This window comes from Eulemur rufifrons, chromosome 2 (genome assembly GCF_041146395.1).
Source record: "Eulemur rufifrons isolate Redbay chromosome 2, OSU_ERuf_1, whole genome shotgun sequence".
NCBI classification, from domain to species: Eukaryota; Metazoa; Chordata; class Mammalia; order Primates; family Lemuridae; genus Eulemur; species Eulemur rufifrons.
In genome coordinates this window covers 21,328,336-21,348,331 of record NC_090984.1, presented here as the reverse complement: position 1 = coordinate 21,348,331, position 19,996 = coordinate 21,328,336, and the positions used below count along the sequence as shown (strand labels likewise).

General features: G+C 60.7%; 1 protein-coding gene across 7 annotated transcripts in view; it reads left to right on the top strand.

The window, feature by feature from the left end:
* The window catches only part of LINGO1 (leucine rich repeat and Ig domain containing 1), a 187,642-nt gene that overhangs the window by 156,416 nt on the left and 11,230 nt on the right, over positions 1–19,996 (top strand). Inside the window, exon 1 of one of the 7 annotated variants that reach the window (XM_069457147.1) lies at positions 13,303–13,932. The exons of the other annotated variants lie outside the window; for them this stretch is intronic. Coding sequence (XP_069313248.1) covers positions 13,927–13,932 — 6 coding nt within the window. The 5' untranslated portion in view covers positions 13,303–13,926. Of the gene's footprint in view, positions 1–13,302; positions 13,933–19,996 lie in introns of those variants that run through there. 7 annotated transcript variants of the gene reach the window in all.

Sequence of the window (19,996 nt, the reverse complement as noted above, 5' to 3'; positions counted from 1 at the left end):
TGCTTGGCAAATATTAGGCACTATTGTTTTTCCTGGGTCTGCGGTGGGGCTCTGCCTCCTTTCCGGGCAGGTTTAGGAGAGCCCACCCTCCTGGCTGTCAGCTAATCCAGCCCAGTCACTTCTGACTGTCGAAGCCCCTGGCCCTTCGTGGGGTGCTCCTGGGACAGAGAAGCCTCAGGCCGTGGGGGTGGAGGTGGAAGAATAGTCATGGCCAACCCTGGGGTGTGTCCGGGGCAGGGACTGACCCTCGATCCTTGCCCTGAATGTGCCACACCTGCTCCCAGGACCGCGGGCTGGCTGGCCGCTGGCCTAACCCTCCTGGAAGTGGGGAAACCCCAGGCTCCTGACTGTGCTGCCCGTGCGTGACCCACCTGCTCAGGGATTTGTGACCTGCGTTTGGGGTGCAGAGAGGAGGGAAGAAGCGCTTGACCCTGTCACTCAGCTATGAGCCACAGCCTCGTCCCCTCCCCTCTTCTCTCCTTCCTGTCCCCGCCCCGACTCAGCTCTCTGCGTTGCCATGACAGCGGGATGCTGGGACACAGGACTCCTGTGGGGACGGAACCAGAGTGTGCCAGCGTGGGTGCTGTGTCCGGGATGGTTGGTGGCTCCATGTACGCCCAGGTCCCCTGAAAGCTACTGTGCGGTGGGGTGGGGCAGGATCCCTGCCAGGCCACATGCCTGGACCACATGGATCTCCCTAAGGTGCTGCTGGATCAGTGCACAGCAGGAACCATCAGTGCCTTGACTGTTTTACTGCTTGCCTGGGGCTGGAAGGCAGGGCAGAGTCTTGGCGGCTGGGTGTCTGCCCCGTCCACCCCTACCACGCTCATGCTGAAGCCCCTTCAACCACCCTTCTTAGGTCACCCCCACCCCCAGTCCCCAAATGAGGCAGGCAGGATTAGCAGTGTCTCTACTTTGCAGATGGGGAAACTGAGGCCTGCTCATGCAATTGCTCGTTCACCAGACTCAGCTCCCAGCTCCCCAAGGCAGTGGAGGTGTCTGAGAGGCATTTGGGATCTTATTATACCCCTGAGCTGTCTCCTTCCCACACCTTAGCAGAGCTGGCTGGTGTCCACCACGGGAGAATTACGGGCAAGGCCCTCACTTTGCTCCTGCCTACACTCCGGTTCCCAGAGCTGACTGCTGGCCGGCTGGCCCAGGGAAAGGCTGTGCCCCTTCCCAAGCGCATCTGGAGCCAGCTCTCTGGTGGGACCGGTCAGACGTGTGCGGGACGCGGAGTGAGTGCAGGCACGTAGCTAAGGGCGGCGGCGGCAGCCCCGCGTGCGTCAGGGGACAGGCCTGGGGATGGAAGGATGAACACAGTAGCCCTGAGTGTGTTCACGATGCTTCCCACACTTCAGACATTAGCTGGCATTTATCTTTAGCCATGAGACGTGCACACACACCCCCACCTCCAGCACGTTGGGTAAATGTGAGTGTGCTGCTGCCAGGTCCAGGAGCAGCGAGAGCGGGCACTCGGGGGACGGGTGGCAGTGGGCCTCCCTCCGCCTGCTGCAGCTCCCCGAAGAGAAGCACTGATGGGGAGTGGGCTCTGGGCACGCCCGCACCCCCGCCCACCCCACTGCGAGCCCCGGGGTTGGGGGGGCCCTCCTGGCCCCGCCTTCCTGGGGCCGTGAGGTATGGAGCCTTTGCAAGCTGGCTGGCCAGGGGCCCTGCTCCCAGTCCCCTCAGCCCTTGCTTGGGGACGAGGTGGGTAGTCCTCCCACTGCTCTGTTTGGGGAGATCAAGGCTCCCGGACAGGACTGTTCTGAGGGCGTGTGTATGGGAGGAGGGTGTCTGGCTGTGCGGAGGGGCGACCGCAGTCTGTGAGTCACCGGGAACTTCCTGAGGGCACACCAGGCCTCCCTCCCCACTCGTGTGATGAGCCACCACGACAGCGCAGGTATTTATGGCTGGTTTTCACGCCCCAGCAGGTGGTGTGAACACACTGCGTCTGAGTGTACACCCGTGTTTTGATTGAGAGTGTGGGGAGCCCTCCCGTTGTGTGGGGCCTTCTAGATATCTCCACCTCAGGCTGCCACATCATTTATCCCGTGGGGAGGATCCCACCGCCAGGCCCCCTTCCAACTCCAGATCTCTGTGACTGTCATCAGGACCAGGCCTGGCTGCTGGTCCTGGCCTCCCCAGGGCAAGTCACCCCACCTGTCTCAGCCCCAGTTTTCCCATCTGTGAAATGGGTGTGGTGGCCTCTTCTGCATGTGCTGGGATTGAAGGAGCCAGCCCAGTGCCGTGTCCCCCAGCTCCACAAGTGGCCAGTGAGAGGCTGGCCGGGGCTCAGCCTGCCCCTGGGCTCAGCCCTGCTCGGGCCCAGCCCATTCCCTGCCGGGTTCTCTCTCGCCCTCCTGGTGTCACTCACACCTCCATCGACGCCATCCTCATTTCCCAGGTGACAGAAATACCACAGGCAGGTGGGGGGCCCAGAAGGAGCAGGTGGATGCTCAGGTCTTCCCTTGAGAGCCCCGGAAGCAGAGGACCCCTTCAGCCAGCTGCCCTCCGGGCCGTGGTCAGCCGTGTGGTGGGAGATGGGGCCCCAGCAAACCTGGGCAGAGAAGGGACAGGGAGGGAGGACACAGCCCAGGCACAGACCGCAGGGGCCCCCCTCCAGCACAGCTGGGAGGCCCCGAGTGGGGGCTTAAACCGTGGAAGGAGATGCAGAAGAGTCCTCTCGGGATACCCACCCGACACATACGACAGAGACACCACACGCGTGTTTCACCCTGGCGCATACCACGCACATCTGCAACACAGTTATATTAAAGAAGACAACCACCAACAAACTGGACACACACGAAGCAGGCGCGCGGCCCCGCTGGACTCAGGACCGCACAGCGCACGCCGGGCCTGACCTGCGCTGGGCCCCTCCCAAGGGCTCCGAACGGATTATTTCACTTAATCCTCAGGACGCTTTGGTGCAGGGGCTACACTCAGGAAATGAGGGCAGAGAGGTGAGAGGACTTGCCTGAGTGCTGTGCCCAGAGAAGTCCATATTCCAGAAGGTTCTCTCAATCATCACACCCACCTGTTTCCCTGTGTACAGATATGTCATCCCCCTGCCCCTTGCCGTGCTAGAGGAGGATGCAGTGGGGTTCGGAGGCCCAGGCGTCTGCCTGGAGGCGGCGGCCCCAGACTCTCGGGAAGGAGATTTTCCCTCGGGCTGGCAGCCTATGGGCTGGTGCCGTGGTTCCTCTGGGAGTGCAAACCCAAACCGGGGTGCTGGGGCCTGGCCACCCTCAGTACCTCCCCCTCCCCGACCCCGTGCTGGGAGGGAGTCTGTTGGACACTTTGCCCATAACTGGAGGCTTGGCACACCCAAGAATGGCAGGAAAGAGGGAGACAGGCCCGTGTAGCCAGAGGAGACCCCGCAGAAGCTCTCGGTGTAACCTGACCATTGCTCCCGTTCTAGCAGCTCTTATCAAGGTCTGACCTAGATAAGGGAGGAGGAGCGCCCTTCTCACTGGGGCCCTCCCCACCCTGACGGTTGCCCCCACCCCTAGTCCTGCCCCAGAGAGACAGGGAGAGACAGAGAGGGAGAGACCCGAGAGGGGCCAGGGAGGGGCTGACACTGGTCTCGAGGGGCCGTGCAGGGTGAGGCCTGACCTGACCAGCCCATCCCCCAGAGGGCACACCCTGCCCAGTTCTTGGTAGCAGCTGGTGGATGCACTGTGGCACCTTCTGTGTACCCCCTGTCGCCCCATTCAGTATGCTGCAGGCTTGGAAACCAGACAGACATGTTCCAGTTCCCCACATAGGACCTTGCAAGAAATGTCCCTTGCAAGAGTGGGAAGCTCTCCTTAGGGCCTGCGCGGAGTGGGCACCTAGTCCTGAGAGCTGTCCCTCGAAGACACCTCTGTCCCCTCTCTGACCAGGCCACTCCAGCTGGCACTGCAGGCACCCACCCCAGCTGCCCCCACCCCAGTGGGCAGGTGATGGCTGGGCAGTTACCAAGGGCACTGGGAGTTCTTGGGCAGGAAAAGAGCTCCGGGGAATGCCACCCCCGCACACCACGGCGGCTGTCAGAGTTGCTGAGCACGAGAGCCTCCCACCTCCTCCTGAGTCCAGCAGGTGCGGTTCGGGGAGAGGCAGGAGGAGGCCCAGGCTCCCGGCGCTTCAGCACTAACTTGCTGCTCAGCCCTGGGCAGCCAAGAGGCCTCTCTGTGCTTCTGCAGAAGAGGCCTCAGTGGGACAGACCAAGGCTGTACGAGTAAGATAAGGGGTGCAGAGAGGACCCCTGGGAGAAGAGGCCCAGCCTGGAGTGTGTTTGATAAGAATTTTCGGGATTCCCTCTTTCCTCTGGGAGAAGGAAGCCACTCACGGAAGTCATGCTCCACCCGGGGCACTGAGGACTGGGGAGAGGCATCTGCCTGCTGCCCACGCTCACTGGCAGGCCCAGCCCTGCGCCCCGGGTGGCGTTGGGCAGGTTGTGGAGGGTGGACCCGGTGACCTCCCCAGGGCCAGGCTGGGAGAGGGGTCTTCCCGAGGCCTGGACTGCCCACCTTGCGTTCGTGGGGCCCCAGCAGAGCTGAGCACTCCACGGCCACCCACGTGCCCAAATTAGGCTGCCTGGCTCTGCCTCCCAGAAGGGGGCGTCTCAGGGACCGCAGACCCCAGCCTGAGGGACGGTGGGGTGTCTGAGCTCCTCAGCACCGAGGAGCCAGAACTCCGCATGCGCAGCCATGCTCTCCACCCTGCTTCCTCGCTCTCTGTGGGCAGCTCTGGCCCCAGGGCCCTGCCTCTGTTGTTTCCCTCCTCCGCTCCCTGGGGTGGGGGTGCCCTGTGCTTGGTGGGCCAAGCCCTGGCGGCTGGACACCTCCCCCTCCCCAGCTGTCTCTCCCTCCCACTACTGTCCTGGGCTCTGGCCTTAATGGAGCGTAAACAGCCTGGCAGAGGGACGCCTCATTAGGCCTGATCTAATGAGGAGCCCCTGAGATGGGGGTGCACGGGGGAGGTGGAGGGAGCGCCCCATTCATGAGGGCCTACTGTGCACCAGAAATGTCACGTGCGGATGCTCCTAGAACCCTTCCCACCGCCCTTCAAGATAGGCATGACTATCCCCAGGTAATGTGAATACAAAGTGGCTCAGAGAGGGCAGGTGACTTGTCCAAGGTCACACAGCTAGTAAGTGGCTTCCCTGGGATGCGTACCCTGAGCGTCTGACCTCAGTGTCTAGTTCTTCCCAGCATCCCAACTGGCCTCTGCTTATCGGGCTTGGCAGGACCTCTAACACCCCGTGTGGCGGGTTTGTCCAGCTACAGTTTGCCTGCTGCAGTGATGGGACAGTCACAGCCTCCTTCCTGGCTCTTCGTGTCTCTGGGCCTCCTCTCTCTCCCAGCACAGCCTGACTCCACAGGGGGTCACGATGGTGGGAGGCGGGGTGTGGGGCCAGCCGGGCTCTCAGCCTCCTGCCACACTCACCCCTCATCTGTCTCCGTCTGTAACCAGGGAGGGAGAGGGGGAGCCAGTGCGGTGCCAAGCGGCAGCCACCCCTTCGTTAGTCTTAGCTAACAAGCTGTTTATGGGTGCGACATGACACCTGCTTTCTTCTTTATAACTTCAATAATTTATAGGCATATTAGCGGCCAAGCGGCCGCCCTGGGTCCCAGCCAGACGGGCCGGGGCGATGCAGCCGGGTGCCTCTGCCGATATTTACTCTCTCCCACCATCAATTATTAAGGAGCCCTCCTTCGTTTTTCGCACGTAATTACATGCGCCGTTATGGTTCGAACTCCCCTGCTCTTAATCCCTCTGGAGAGGGGCCCGGCCTGCCTGACAGGGCTGAGATGGTGTGGGGACCCCGCCAGCTGGAGAAGGAGGCAGGCGGCCAGCCTACCTGGGGGAGAGACGGGTGGCAGCCTCAGCCCCGCGCCCTTCTCTGGGCTGAGCTGGAGCCTTCTTGGCCAGTGCCGACCCTCCGGGGCCAGCTGTCCCTCCCCATGGACCATCCCGGGGCTGGGCCTTTGCACCTACAGTTCTGTCTGCTTGGAGACCCATCCTCCACCTCTGCACACCTGACCGGCTCCTACCCAGTCTTTGATTTCGGGCCAGCCATCACAAGCTCCTGGGTGTCAGTGTCTGCTCCGTGTGCACGAACCCCACCTCTCTCACCTCGGCCTGGATCTCACTGGCTTGAGTCTTGCCTGCTGGACCATAGGCTCTGGGGGTGCAGAAAAAGCTCTACATAAAGTTGAGAAACAAGCCCCAAACCCTATAAACTAAGCATGCTAATAGATACCTGCATGTATAGGAAAAGTACGTACATGTGCGCGAGAGTGGTCAACACCAGTTCCAGGGCACTGTTGTCGCTACAGAGAGACAAAAGAGAGGTGGCGGAGTCAGGCCTATCCTGCACCCCACACCGAACCCCACACCGTGAGTGGCATGGTGGTTCTAAGTGTGTTATCTGCTCACTTAGCAACTCACTCAGTCCTCTCAATAACCCCATGGGGTCCCTTCTGTCACTCTCTCTTCCTGTGGAGGAGAAGAGAGGATGCCGTGTGGCTGGCACCAGGCTTGGCTCTCGGGGGCTCTGCAAATATCCAGACTGGTTAGCCAAGACTTCTCTGGCATCTCAGTCCACACCCACGCAGGGAAAGGGGGTGAGGCTCTCTCTTGCGACAGAAGAAGGGACTGAGGCCAGGGAGGTCATGAGGACGCCCCCAGGTTAGTGACAGAGTGAGGAACCAAGCCCTGGCCTCCCACTGGACTTGAAAGCCCAGGAATATCTCCCTGGAGACTCAGTGCCTCAGTTTCCTCCTATGCACAAACTCCTCCCATGCTGATGCGTGTCACTCCCACACACCTGTTGTCATCACTGCATAGCACTCCATTGCATGATGACCCACCCTCCGCACACTCCTGCTCCCGGTGACGGACATTCCGGGCATTTCTGATCTTCCGCCGTCACAAGTGTGAATGTTCCTGTCCTCGCCTTTGCGTGCACGTGCTTTGGGACTTCCCGGGCCATAGAATGTGCTTCTTTTCAGCTTGACCAGGTACCCACCGAGTTGCTGTGCCACTCCTTGCCCTGCCCGGCAGCAGACACTCCGCCTGCATTATCTCAGTGCCCTGCCACACTGGGAGAAAAGAATCGCTACACCCATTTCATAGACGGAGTGTGTGTTAGTTATCTGTCACTGTATGACAAATCACTCCAAAATGTCTTGGCTTAAAACAACAGATATTTATTATCTCTCCGTTTCCAAAGGTCAGGAATCCAGGTGAGGCTTAGCCGGCTGCTTCTGCCTCAGGGTCTCTCCCAGGCGCTGAGCAAGGTGTCAGCCAGAGCTTTAGTCATCTCAGGCCTCAACTGGGGTGGGGCTGCCTCCAGGCTCATTCATGTGGCTGTTGGAAGGTCCCAGGGTCTTGTGGGGTGTTGACTAGAGGCATCAGTTCCTGTCCACGCGGGCTTCTCAACAGGGCCGCCCACAACACGGCAGCTGCCCCCCATGGCAAACAAGCAAGCTATCGAGAGAGGGCACCCAAAATGGAAGCCACAGGTTTTTTGTGATCTGATCGCAGAAGTGACATCGCATCACTTCTGCCATATTCTGTTCGTTAGAAGTAAGTCCATTGGTCCAGCCCACACTCAAGGGAAGGCTTACACAAGCAGGGAAATACTGGAAGGTAGGAACTACTGGGGGTCATCTTAGGGGCTGCCTGCCAATGGGCAGCTGAGGCTCAGAGAGGTGAAGTCACTTGCCCAGAGTCACACAGCAGTTAGAGACAGAGTCAGAACTGGAACCCAAGACTGTGTGTCCCTGAAGTTGGATATCTTCTGAGGCACCATGCTCGTTGACTTAAGTTAATAAACAACTCTCCTACACAACAGAACTCAAGGCAAGCACTTAATGAATGGATTCGCTAATAGTGCTGCCTGTTTGCACACATTAGCTCAAGTCCCCCTGACGTGATCCGTGGGGACAGCCGAGCCAGGCTCTCGGGAGGAGCCGCTCTGCCAAGCGCGGAACCCAGGTTCCCAAAGAGCCAGGGAGTAGTCCCTTCATACAAACTGCATTTCCTATTTGCTTTTATATTTGCACTTCCTAACTTCTTAAGGGCAGCTAACTGCATCCCATGGTACTCCAGGGCAGGAACATTGGCATTTTCCTAGAGGGACTTCAGGTGGCCAGTGCTGAGGGGCTTCGCTGACTGGCCCAGCCCAACCCCCTGGCTCCCAGCCACTGAGCGGCCAGGCCGCCCGGCGCACTCGCTTCCTGCTGGGCCTTCTGCCTGAAACCCCCAAGACCTTGGGGCCTCCCCTCATTCTCAGGGCAACTCCACACAGGAGGTTGCTGACCACGTTGCTTCTAGACAAGTGACAGCAGTGACCAGCGCCCTGCGGTGAGGGGAGTGAGACCTGAGGGCTCAGCAGTAGCCCTGCCCCCATGCTCCAGCCTCCTCTCTAGGGGGATCCATTAGTCCTTCCTGGCTGGGGGACTTTGGCCAGGTTTAATTTACACATGTCAGGCCCTCTGGAACTGGGGCTCTGGGCTCTGCTGTGGAAACTGGGGGAGACCTGAACAATCCCTACCCTCAGGGTGTTCCTGATTCTCAGAGGACAGGGAACTTGGTCCAGGCTTCTCCCAGTGGGAATGCCGAGAGTGGCCTTAGGATAGACCTCTGGCCTTACAGAGGAGGGGCTGGGGCCAGAGAGCGACCCTAACAGTAAGTGCAGTAACCTAAAAATGCCCGCCTCTGTCGAGAGCGTGCGGGCTCAGCCTCAGTGAATGCCGGATGCACGCTGTCGTGAGGCCTTCACGCCACCCGTGAAATGTGTTCTGCTGACATTGTCATCTTACAGAGGAGGAAACTGAGGCTAAGTGAGGTGCTCCAGGACAGAGCCCAGCTCAGAGGGGAAGATGAGGTTCCCAGAGCAGGTTTCTGGAAGGAGGGGCCCCCAAGGGCCCTGAGTAGGAAGGAGAGGAGGGCAGAGGACTCGAGGGTCTGACAGAGCTGTCCGTGACGAGACAAGCCTGCAGGAGGGGCCGGGAAGAGGATGCCCCACTTAAGTGGGGTGCACTTTCCACACCCCTGAGCCTTGGCCTCAGCCTGCACCCACCATGGATGTCCCTCTCTGTGGACAGCACACCTCCACAGCCACTGGGCCAGCCATTGTGGGGACAAGTCCCCTCCCCGTGCTGGCTGTGCCATGCAGGACGTGGAGGGCCAGGAGTCGGGGAGCACCTGGACAGGGTGGCTCACTTTGAGATGCCTGGGCCCTACCACTTGTGCCACGCTCACCTGGGAACCGGGCGTGCTGAGCCCCCTCTGGCTCCTGCGGAGGGAGGCTCTAAGCCTGGCCCTAAGCCTGGCCACATCTCCCATCTCCAGGCCCACCACCAGGAGGGGACTTCCCTGCTAGCCCCCTCACGTGCCCCCACCCTGGCGGCCTCCAGAGCTGCGCCAGCGCAGGGCCCTGACCTATGGATTTTCTGCCACTTCTCGAGCCACTTCACTCCAGCCCGAGTCTCCAGGACTTCATTACACCAGCGGCCTCGGCAGCCCCAGCTTGCAGGGCTCTGAGAGCTGATGGGGAGTGCTGGGCCTCTGCCGTGGCCCCCAGACGCTACGCGGCCCGCAGCTTCTGGGCTTCAGTCTTCTAGGGACTCAGGGTCCTCCAAAGAGCCCCCACTTGAGACCTCATCCCACCACTCGCACTGTCTAGGCAGGGCCACAGAGCCCTGCGCTCAGAGACTTCTCAGGCCAACCCCCCATTGCAAAGCTGGGGGAATTTGGCCCAGCGAGGGTCAGTAACCCCCTCAAGGTCACACAGCAAGTTACCAATTTGTGGCACAAAGTGGACCATGGAGTGCACCTGAGCACCCAGCTCCCCAGGGGCCCTCCAGCTGCAGGCCAGCTCCACCCCACTCCCCCAGCACTGCCCCACGCCCAGCGCCACTCACCCAGCTCCCACCTGCCTCCCCAGCTCCTGGTCTCCGTTTTTCTTGCTAATTAGAGGTCTCAGCAATGACTCCGCTGTCCCAGCCATTTTAGAGCCGTCATTAATTTCAAGTGTCTTCAGAAATAATCATCATCGTAAAACCCTGCAAGCTACTGAGATGCAAGCAGGCAGGGCCAGCACAGAGCAGGCACGCAGGCAGTGTGTGTGCCACCCTCTCCTTCCTATGCCCGGGGGACCCCTGGTCCCCACCCAGCCCCACCTCCTGCCTTCTCAGCCTCCCAGAGTGAGAGGAGAGCAGAGCTTGGGCTCTGACAGCAGACACACACAGAGCTTCAAGCCTAGCTCTACCCCTTTACATACAGAGTGAACTTGGGCAGGTCACCGGCCCTCTCAGAGCCTCAGTTTGCTCATCTGTATGATGAGAATAGCAATGCCAATCTTGAAGTGAGGTGAAGAATGTGAAGTGTAGCTCAGAGCCTGGCTTACAGTAGGGGCTGAATAAATGTTAGAGGGCCCTACCCCTCGTCCAAAGTCCCCTGGCAAACCCATTCCAGCTTCTCTGCTTTGCTGCCACCAGCTCCTGCCTTAGTGGGCCTTGCTGAGTTCTCACCCTGAAGCCAGGATTTGCTGTGCTCACCTGTGAGACGTGCAGTGTCAGACCTGCTCTTGGGAGCTCCTAGTCTGAGGACAGAGCAGGAGGAGACTAGGGCCTTGCCTTTAAGGTCATTTCAGTCTGGGGAGAAGAGACAGGAATAGATCAGACCTGGTTTGGTGTAAAAGCACAGGTGGAAACCAGGGACAGGCCAGGCCAAGCGGGTGGACCAGGAAGGGCAAAGGCTTGGGGGTGTGGATGAACATTCTCCAGCTGCAGCTGCTGGATGCCGTCCTCTGGTTGTGCTAGGGAAGCCTAGCCCTCCTGATGTTTCACACACCCCATGGCCCTGGGACCCCTGGGAGGGCTCTGTTGAGGACCACCCCACCAGACACGAGCACAGAGATTCCTGTTCCACAGCTCATGCCTGACTGGGGACCCAGGTGTCTGACTGGGGTCTCTGGGTGACAAGGTCAGGGGCCTGCACTCTCACCAGGCCTAGGCTGGACCCTCAAACGACCTCTCCTCCAAGTTGTTCCCCCAAAGCCTCCCCCTCCCCATTATTTCCACTGGGGAAATAAGACAAGGAGAGCTGGGAGGAGACACAGGGAAGGGGAAATGCTTGGATGCCGTTTCCCGTGGAGGACTGAGGCTGCGGGGCAGTTCCTCCCAAGCACAGGTCTGCTGTCATCCCTGCTGCCTCCAAAGCGCAGAGGGATAATTGTGAGCGCCAGAAGACCCCACCCCAGCACGCCAGCTTCCTCAGCCAGCACCTGGGGGTTGGAGGGTGGAGGCACTGGGCTGTCCCCCATTTCTCCGCCGAGATCACTGAGGCAGGGAGCAGGTGAGTCGGGGGCGGAGATGTGCGGTGGCCGCGCCTTGCCTGCGTCAGTCGCCGCACCAGGAATAGCCCCCGCCCCCGCCCCCGCCCCCCAGCGGGTCTGCGCGCCCGCCGGGTGCCTGGCAGAGCCTTTACGCAGGAGCGGGCGAGCGCTATTCCTGTCGGGCTGGTGGGAGGAGGCGGCGCGGGAGGGCGGGAGCTCACGGGTAACTCACAAACAGCCGGGTGGGGGCTGGGAGTCTGGGGAGGGGGCCGGGCAGCACGGAGTTGAGGGCCAGGGAGGCGCCTGCGCTGGGCTGTGGAAGGGAGGGGGACGCCTGCGGATGCCTCCCCACTTCCCTCCCGCCTGCAAGTCCCCCTGCCAAGCCTGCCCCTACTGGTTTACTCAGCCCTAGAAGGCGATTCAAATTCCCTTCCCATGCCTTACTAGCTGTGTGACCATGGGCAATTCGCGTAACCTCTCTGAGCCTGGGATTCCTTCTCTCCGTCACGGGGGAACAGCAGTGCGTCCTCCTAGGGTTGCTGGAGGATGAATGTAGAGCACAGAGCACAGCGTCGACGCCTGCTCGGAGGGGCTCTAGCTAGACCTAGGACGAGGGTGGACATAGCGGTAGAAGACGGTGACAGTCCTCCAGGCGGGACTGCAGCGGAGTGGCAGTGAGCCTGGGAAGTACCCAGAGTTGGTTTGGCTGGAACAGAAGGTCTGTGCGACTCTTTGGGCTTTGTATGAGGCTGAACGGTGGAGAAGCAAGATGATGCTGGGGACGGGGGGTTGGGGTGGGAGAGTGGCCTCTCGGTGCCAGCCAAGCATCTCTGCCGTGAATGCCACGCAGGCCCCTTGGGGGGAGGGGGTGGCACCGGGAGCAGGATCCTAGGGTCTGCCCCAGGGTCTGAGAGGCCTTGGGCCAGTTTGTCCTTCCCAGCCTCTGCTTCCTTCCCTGGCCCAAAGTGCTACCCCGGTGGACTCCAGGTGTCGGGAGCATTCCTGTGCTAATGGGGATGCTGCCAACCGTGGGGCAGGGACGCCTGGTAGGTCTGCACTGACGGTTACTCTGACAAAACTGGCTGGGCGTTAAGGAGCTCGGGCTTCAAGTCGGACAGGGGTGTCCAGTGGAGGGTGAGGTCTCGAGGTCCTGTTCTGCAGGCTTTGACGAGACATCCCGCCAGCCTGGTCTCTCTGTCTGCGGGGCAAGATCTCTGAGGATAGATGCGCCCGGCGAGGAGCCGAGAACGGTCCCAGAGCGGGGTAGGGACAGCAAAGCTCCGGAGGAGGCTCGGCAGTGCCCCCTGCGGGCCGCTGTGCGCGGTGCCTGCGGCCAGGGCGCCCTCAGCGGGACCGGGAGCGGGACTCCAGACCCAGCTCCCGGTGGGGCCGCGGAGCCCGCGCGGCTCCCTCGCCGTCCTCCGGAGCTTTCCGCTCTGCCTGCCTCGCCCTGAGCCCGCCGGGATGCGGGGCCTCCAGGGTTCGCGACTTCGCAAGACGCGAGGACCAGGCGCGGGCTCCAAACCACGCTGCCAGGCGGGGCCCTGTCCCTGTCGCGCGTGTGTTCGTCCACACGGCAGTGTGCAGTGACCCGCGTTAACACGTGTGACATGCTCACGCGCTAACATGCACATGTGTGGCCACACATAATCACACGCGCGGGCGCGCACCGGGGAGGCCGGCAAGCCGGACTCGCCCGCAGCCCGGGACCCGGAGGGGCGCGGCCGTGTGCGGGGCGGGGGCGCGGGGCGCCGGTTCGGGCGCGAGGCCGGCGCGCCCCTCCTGTGCCCTGCCGGTCTCGCTGCCCATCTGTGCGGGCAGGGTTGGGGCGCTCCCCGCTCTCCGCCCCCTTCGCCGAGAGGGGACAGCCCCCGGCACTGCGGCCGCGCCTTCTCCTCCCCGCCCCTCCCGCCGCGCGCGCGCGCGCCCTCCCTCCCCGGCCCTCCTCCCTCCCCGCTCGCTCTGGCGCTCCCTCCCCGCGCCGCTGCAGAGCGCGGAGCCCGAGCGGGAGCCCGGGCGGGAGCCGGCGCGGGAGCCGGAGCGGGCGGCGGGCGACAGCGCAGGCGGCGGCGGCGGGTCCCAGTCCCGGCCCCGGAGCGAGCGGAGTCCCCACCCGCGCCGCTCCGGCCCCTCTACCGACGCGGGGCTCCGAGCAGCATGCGCGGCCGCTGCCCGCCGGCCCAAGCCCCGGCCCCGGCCCCGTTGCGGAGCGCGCCCGGCCTCGACCCCGGCCCCAGCGGCAGAGGCGGCGGCGGCGGCTCCGGGCCTGCCCGGGGCGCGGAACCCGGCTCGTGGAGCCCGCGCCTCGCGTCCTGAGTGCGCCCGCCCCTCCGCCCGCCGGGGCCGTGGCCTCCCGCCTCCCCACTCCCGAGCCCCTGCCCCGGCCCCGGCTCCGGCTCCGGCTCGGCTCCCGCCCGCGTGGGACAGACAGGCGGACGGCCAGCCCCGCGAGGGCGAGCGGACTGCCGGGCGGAGGTGTCGGAGGAGGAGGAGACCGAGGAGGGGGCTGGGCAGGGGCTGGGGCCGCGCCGGGCCGGCGGGAGAGACATGCGATTGCTGACCAAGCCGAGCGGACCGAAGGCGCGCCCGAGATGCAGGTGAGCCCAGCGGCCGCGGCCGAGCCCCGAGCGGGCAGCCCCTTGGCGAGCGCTTCTGGGGGCCGCCGTTGTCCCAGGCTGCGCCCTCCTGGGGCTGCGGTGCACCCCACTCCACTCAGACCCCCTTTGGGGTCACAGGCCTGATTTCCTTTCAAGCTTCAGAAATGAAGATTCTTCCTTTCCCATTCCGCTGACCCCAACAAATTCTAGGTTGGCAAGCCCGGAGCCGGGAGCTGTGGAGGGGCCCCCACCGGCATCCCAGTCCTGCTTCAGTCTCCCCGTCCTGTCCTCCTCCCATTCTGAGCAGTGGTCACCCTCGATGATAATCCCCCTGCTCAGCCCTGGGTGGCTGCCTCTCTCCATGGACCCCAGATACCCCCAGGCCAGGGGTGGCAGCTCCCCGCCACACACAAGCAATGCCCCTTTCCAGCTCCTGCCAGTGAAAAGGAGAGGGAACAGGGAGTGGGGAGAGTGGCAGGGAGGGAGCTGGGGACAAGGAGAGCCCAGGAACCCTTTCGGGGCCTCCCCTTTGTCTGCCTTCAGCTGGGCTTCTCACCTCCTCCTGCCCCACTTTTCATTCTGAGGCTGAGCTGGTGGGAGGTGGGAACCAGCTGAGAAGAGGGAGGTGAGGAGGGAGCCTCCTGCTACCCTCCACACCCTTTTTGCGGTGGGCTGTTGGTTTCCTGCTCCCCAAGGCGCCCAGATGTGTCCCTCCGGGTGGATCCCACTTTGAGGAGGAGGGGTGGGGCCAGGCCAGTGTGCTGTCCCTCCTGGTTCTTGCTGGGATCGCAGCAGCCCCATCCAGCCCTGGCTGTGCCGGGCACCTCCTCTTTGTTCTCAGAGGCCCTGGGGTCAGGGTCGGGGAGGAGAGGCATCTTGGAAGGGTGGGAACAGCTCTGCCCTGGTTGGGTGGGAGTGCAGGAGGCCCTGAGGTGGGGGGCAGTACCATCTGGGCAAGCCCTTTCCTGCCAGCCCAGCTTTCCCTCGGTCCTCCGCTGCTTGGCTTGGGCAGCCAGAGGGCGCGCAGCCCAGCCGGGCCCACGGCTCCGAGCTCAGCCCTGCTGGTCATTGTACCAGTGGCTCCAGCACTGGGGCCTCCCATGCCTGGGGAGCAATGAGCCAGGCGCTCAGCCACGGAGAGCCTGGGGCTTCCCCAGACCCAGCGAGGAGGAGAGGAGCGCTGGTGAGGAAAGAGCGGCCAGCTGCTCCCAGCCCCTTTGTCCTTGTTCAGGCCAGGAGGGGCTCAAAGTCCTCACGCCTCTAGGAAGGTGCTAACACCTGGTCCACTGGGACAGCGTGACTGTCCTTCCTGCTTTCTACCAGCAGCCTGAGGCAGGAGGGAGGGTATGGGGTGGCAGAGGGGAGAAGCCAAGAACTCCTTGGAACCGTGCTGAAAGAGGGCACAGACTCAGGCTCCCAGTAGCACCCGGCTGCCCCTCCTGGGGGCTTAAAAAGGCAGGGACAGGCCCCCTGTGGCATCTCTTGCTGTCTCTGCCCCATCCCCACTCCCTGCCAATGTAAGTGTGAGATGGGCACTGGGTAGGGCTTGGTTAAGGCTGCAGTGCTCCCGGGGCCTGGAGTTAGAGTGGGTCCCGAATGGAAGGGACCAGCTTTTAGGGGGATGGATGTGTGCTCAAGGCTGAGGTCCTGGCTTGTAGGCTGAGGGGCCCTGTGTGGCTGGAAGGGAGGTGGAGAGACCACCCTGCTCCTTGCAGTAGTCCTCTTTGATCCTGGGGGCCATCTTCCCCATCCCCTGCCTCTGAGCACCCATTTTTCCTTTACTGGGCATTGTTTTCTGAAATCCAGAATTCCAGTGGGGACCCCCGCATCGACAAAAAAAAAACAAACAAAAAAAACACCTCTTATGGAGGTGGGCTGCTGTCCAGCCTGAAGCCAGAAAGGATCCCTGGGACCAGTGATGGCTCACGTGGTGCTGCCTTGCAGGGGCCCAGGAAGCAAGGGTCCGGAGGACATTCAGGGGCCGTTGCTGTTGAGACAAGGCAGTGACTTGTGCAGGTCCCGTGGAGGTCTGAGGCAGTGTGTCAGGTGGAGAGTAGAGGAAGCGCGGCCAGGGAAGGGCCAGGGAGAGGAGGCAATAGGTGGTGGTGGTTTCAGAGTCAGGGCCTTGGTTTGCTGGCTGGAGTCTCTTGGTCTAGCTGTCCTGTGTGTGCCACTCTGTGGAAGGATGGTGGCCTTCCAGCCCCAGTCTCCCCTGTCCCTGAAGGTTAGCCACTGGCAGCTCCCTGTTCTGTGCCCACCAATTCCTCCACATGTCCCCCATCCTCACCTGGCTTGGTCCTGAGTCCTTGCCCAAAAGGCTCTCTCCTCTTCTTCTCCTGGGCCCTCCTGCAAGAGGCCTCTCTGACTGCTCCAAGTCACTGGTCCTCCTCCTCCTATGCACCCACAGCATAAAATCACACTGGTTTGCAACTAACATTTACCAGCCCATTCATTCCTGCATTTGTCCTGCACGTCCTGGCTGAGCTGCTGCCCTGCTCTGGGCTGGGCCCTCCTGTGGCTCCCATGGGTCGCCTTTAACACCCTGGGCAGCTCCAGTACCCTTCCTGTGGGCTCCTTTGCCTATTCCCAGGGATGGGGCAGACACTGGGAGGCACCAGGGAGCAGATGTTGGCTAGGTGGCAAGGACTACCTTGGAGAGGAAACGATGTCAGCCTGCATGGATGGACAGACGTAGGTGACATCAAAAATGCCCAGGCAGGGTACTGAGTAGCCCACACAGGCACTGAGAAGGGTGGAATTTCTCCCTGGGGGCCGAGACAGTCAGGGGTCCTCTAGGAAGAGAGGGAGGCTGAGTCCTGAGGAAGTAGTAGACTTTGCAGAGACACAGAAAGCAGGGGATTCCAGGACCAGGGAAGGTTCTTTGTAGAAAGAGTGAGGATGACAATGGTATCTACCTCTGTAGAGGCCAAAACGATGAAGTGTGCTGATACATGCAAGGCATTTAGAACAGTGCCTGGTATACAGTAAGCTCTTAATAAAAGCCAGCTATTCATAGTTTGTACCACTGATGTGCTCGCACTCTTATCCTCGTAGGCGGTAGGTACAGAGATTCGGTTTTCATACCTGAGAAAACAGAGCCAGAGCGGTGGAGCGACCTGCAGTGAGTCCCCAGCTTGCCAGCGCGGCGCTCAGGCTAGAATGCCTCCCTCCTGGTCTCTGGGCTGGGGCTCTTGCTCACTGATCCAGCCTGGCCTGCGCATTAATTAATCAATGTGTTTGGTATTAATAGTAGTAGCAATAATATTCTAATGAGCACCATGACCCTATTCCCCAGCTTGAACTCTGGCACATTGATGACAGAACGTGCACTTCTCCACGCCCTGTCTCTTGGCTTCCTTTTCTGAGGCAGTGACTACCGTAAATTACGTATTTAACATTCTCTTGCCTTTTTAAAATCATGTATTTTAATAGATAGAAGTTGTTGAGTTTTAGCTATTTTTGGACTTTGTGAGAAGAGCGTGAACTGTATACAGCCCTCACCATCATGTTCTGAAGCTCAGCCTCTGTCCTTGTGAATAGTGGACGTGGCTCATTCGTTTTCACTGGTGTGTAATGTTCTGTTATTTGCGCATGGCAGTGTAGCTATTGTTCTCTGACCAGTGGGCTCTTTGGTTCTCTCTCTTTTTTGCTCTCAGAAACAGTGCTGCCATGAACCTTCTTGTCCCGTCCCGTGAGGCAACACGCAGAGTGTCTCTGGGGCGCGCAGCGAGGAGCAGAATTGCTAGGCCGCAGGACATGTCATGTGCAGCTTTACTAGGAAATGTGGCACAGCGCTTTCCAAATTGCTTGGACCAGTTTACGCTTCCCCCAGCAGGAGCTGAGCGTCCCATTCCTCGGCAGCGCTCAGTGTTGTCAGATGTCTTGATTCTCACTGATTGAATGAGTGTAAGATGATATTTCGTTATGGCCTTGATTTGCGTTTCTGGAAGTCAGGGTTTCCGGTGTGTGGAGTGGGGCTGAGACGGGCAGCAGCCGGTGTGTATCGGGTGCAAAGTAAGTCACGTGGTCGTTCCCACCGCACCTCAGTTTCCCCAGTGGTGGGGATGCCGTCTGTGCAAGCCCAGAGCACAGGGGTAGGCGAGAGCAATCGGGGAGGACTCCCCAAGGAAGTGGGAATGAAAGGGGAGCAAGGAGGGCTGACGTTTCTGCACATTTAGAACAAAAAGAGGACAGCAAATTCCAGGAACCCCGGTGGCTCTCTGTTCACCCCAGGACGGGGAAGCGTGATCCTAGCTTGGGAGGCAGAGGGAGCCTGTGTTTCATTATTTTAACACCCCCGCTTCCTGCATAGCCGCTGAAAACTCCATCTCTACACCCCGGCATGTGGCATGGGGCCTGGCACGGGTGAGTGCTTACTAAAAGTTTGGTGACCCAGGGAATGAACACTGGATGGAACAAATGTGTGTTCGTGCCTTCTCCGTGCCCACTTCCTTAGGGAGTCCTCTCTGATTGCTCTTGCCCATGGAGAGGGTGAGGGGCGGTGGAGCAAGGTGGCTCCCGGGCCCCTACCCACAAGGCCATCAAGCCCCCTGCCTGCCCAGAGGGGCTGAGGAGCCTGGTGCTGGCAGGCTCATTTGGAGTGGCTCCTTCTGCCAGCCTCGTGCACCAATGACTGATTCCACGCTGCCTTCTCCGCCCGGGCCTGGGCCCCTGGAGCTGGTTAAAGACGAGCGCCAGGGCTGGCGGAATAATTATGCCTATTTCATGTGACACCCAAATTGATTGCCACCAGGGTGACATTACCAGGGCATTGTTCCTCATCTCCAACCTCTTATTACATGTTATTAGGGTGTGTGGTGTGTGTGTGTTTTTCTATTTTTTCCCATTTCAGGGAATTAATCTCTCTGCCACCTCCTCTGCTTCCCCCTGCAGAGAACCTGCTCTCGGCTCTGGGAATGGGTAGGGGCCTGGCCAGCACGCTGCTTTGCCTGGCCCGGTGCAGGGCTGCAGATGCACTGGGGGGCCGGCCGTGTCAAGTCCCTTTACTGGGATGCAAGACGGGGGCATCTCAGAGCCGAGAGGGGATACTGAGGTGTAGATCCCAGCTGAGGTGTCTTCCTGCAGTGACCTTTATCTATGGTCTCTGCTTGCATGCCTCTCATGACGGGCTGCTCACTTACTACCAAAGCAGATCTTCCACCTTGAGCCATCTGATCTTTTTCCAACTGATTCCTCACATTGAGCTGAACGAGCCTCGCCTGTGACTCCACACATGGGTCTTGGCTCTGCTCCCTGGGCCTGCAGTGGGTCCCTTGCACCCTTAGCCTTGATACACTCCTTAGAGATTTACAGAGGTGCCAGTTCCTCTCCCCCACCACCTCGGTATGGGCTTGTCATGAACTGGCACTGGGTGACGCCATCAGTTGTGCCTGATCAAGGAACAACACCTATATGTGTCCGACTAGAAGGTCCATCACCTCCCTGATACTGAGCTCAGTTTACCAGGTTGGAAAAATGGGATTTGGCAAGGGGTTGGCCAGGATTCAATTGAGCAGAGAGGGCTTTGCACAGCCAGTGCCGGGAGAAAGGCAAGTGTTTGTATTTGCAGTCTGCCTGTCCATGTTATAAATAACTTGCTGGACCCTGGTTTGTGATCTATTGGGGGATTGCTTTTAAATCTTTTCCCCCTTTGAGGCAGAAATAACCCAAACCTTCACCGGTCCCTGACATAGCCCCACCGTGGGGGTGGTATGTGACCCTCGCGTGAGGTTGAGGAGAAAAGGTAGCTCCAGTGGCGAGGCTGGGGTTCTTCCTAGGCCTAGCCCTGAGTGGCTGTGGGACCCTGGACAAGTCCCTGATGCTGGCCGGGCGCGGTGGCTCACGCCTGTAATCCCACACTCTGGGAGGCCGAGGTGGGAGGATCGCTTGAGTTCAGGAGTTCAAGACCAACCTGAGCAAGAGCGACACCCCATCTCTACAAAAAAAAAAATAGAAAACTCAGCCAGGCGTGTGGCATGTGCCTGTAGTCCCAGCTACTCAGGAGGCTGAGACAGGGGGATCACTTGAGCCCAGGAGTTGGAGGTTGCTGTGAGCTAGGCTGATG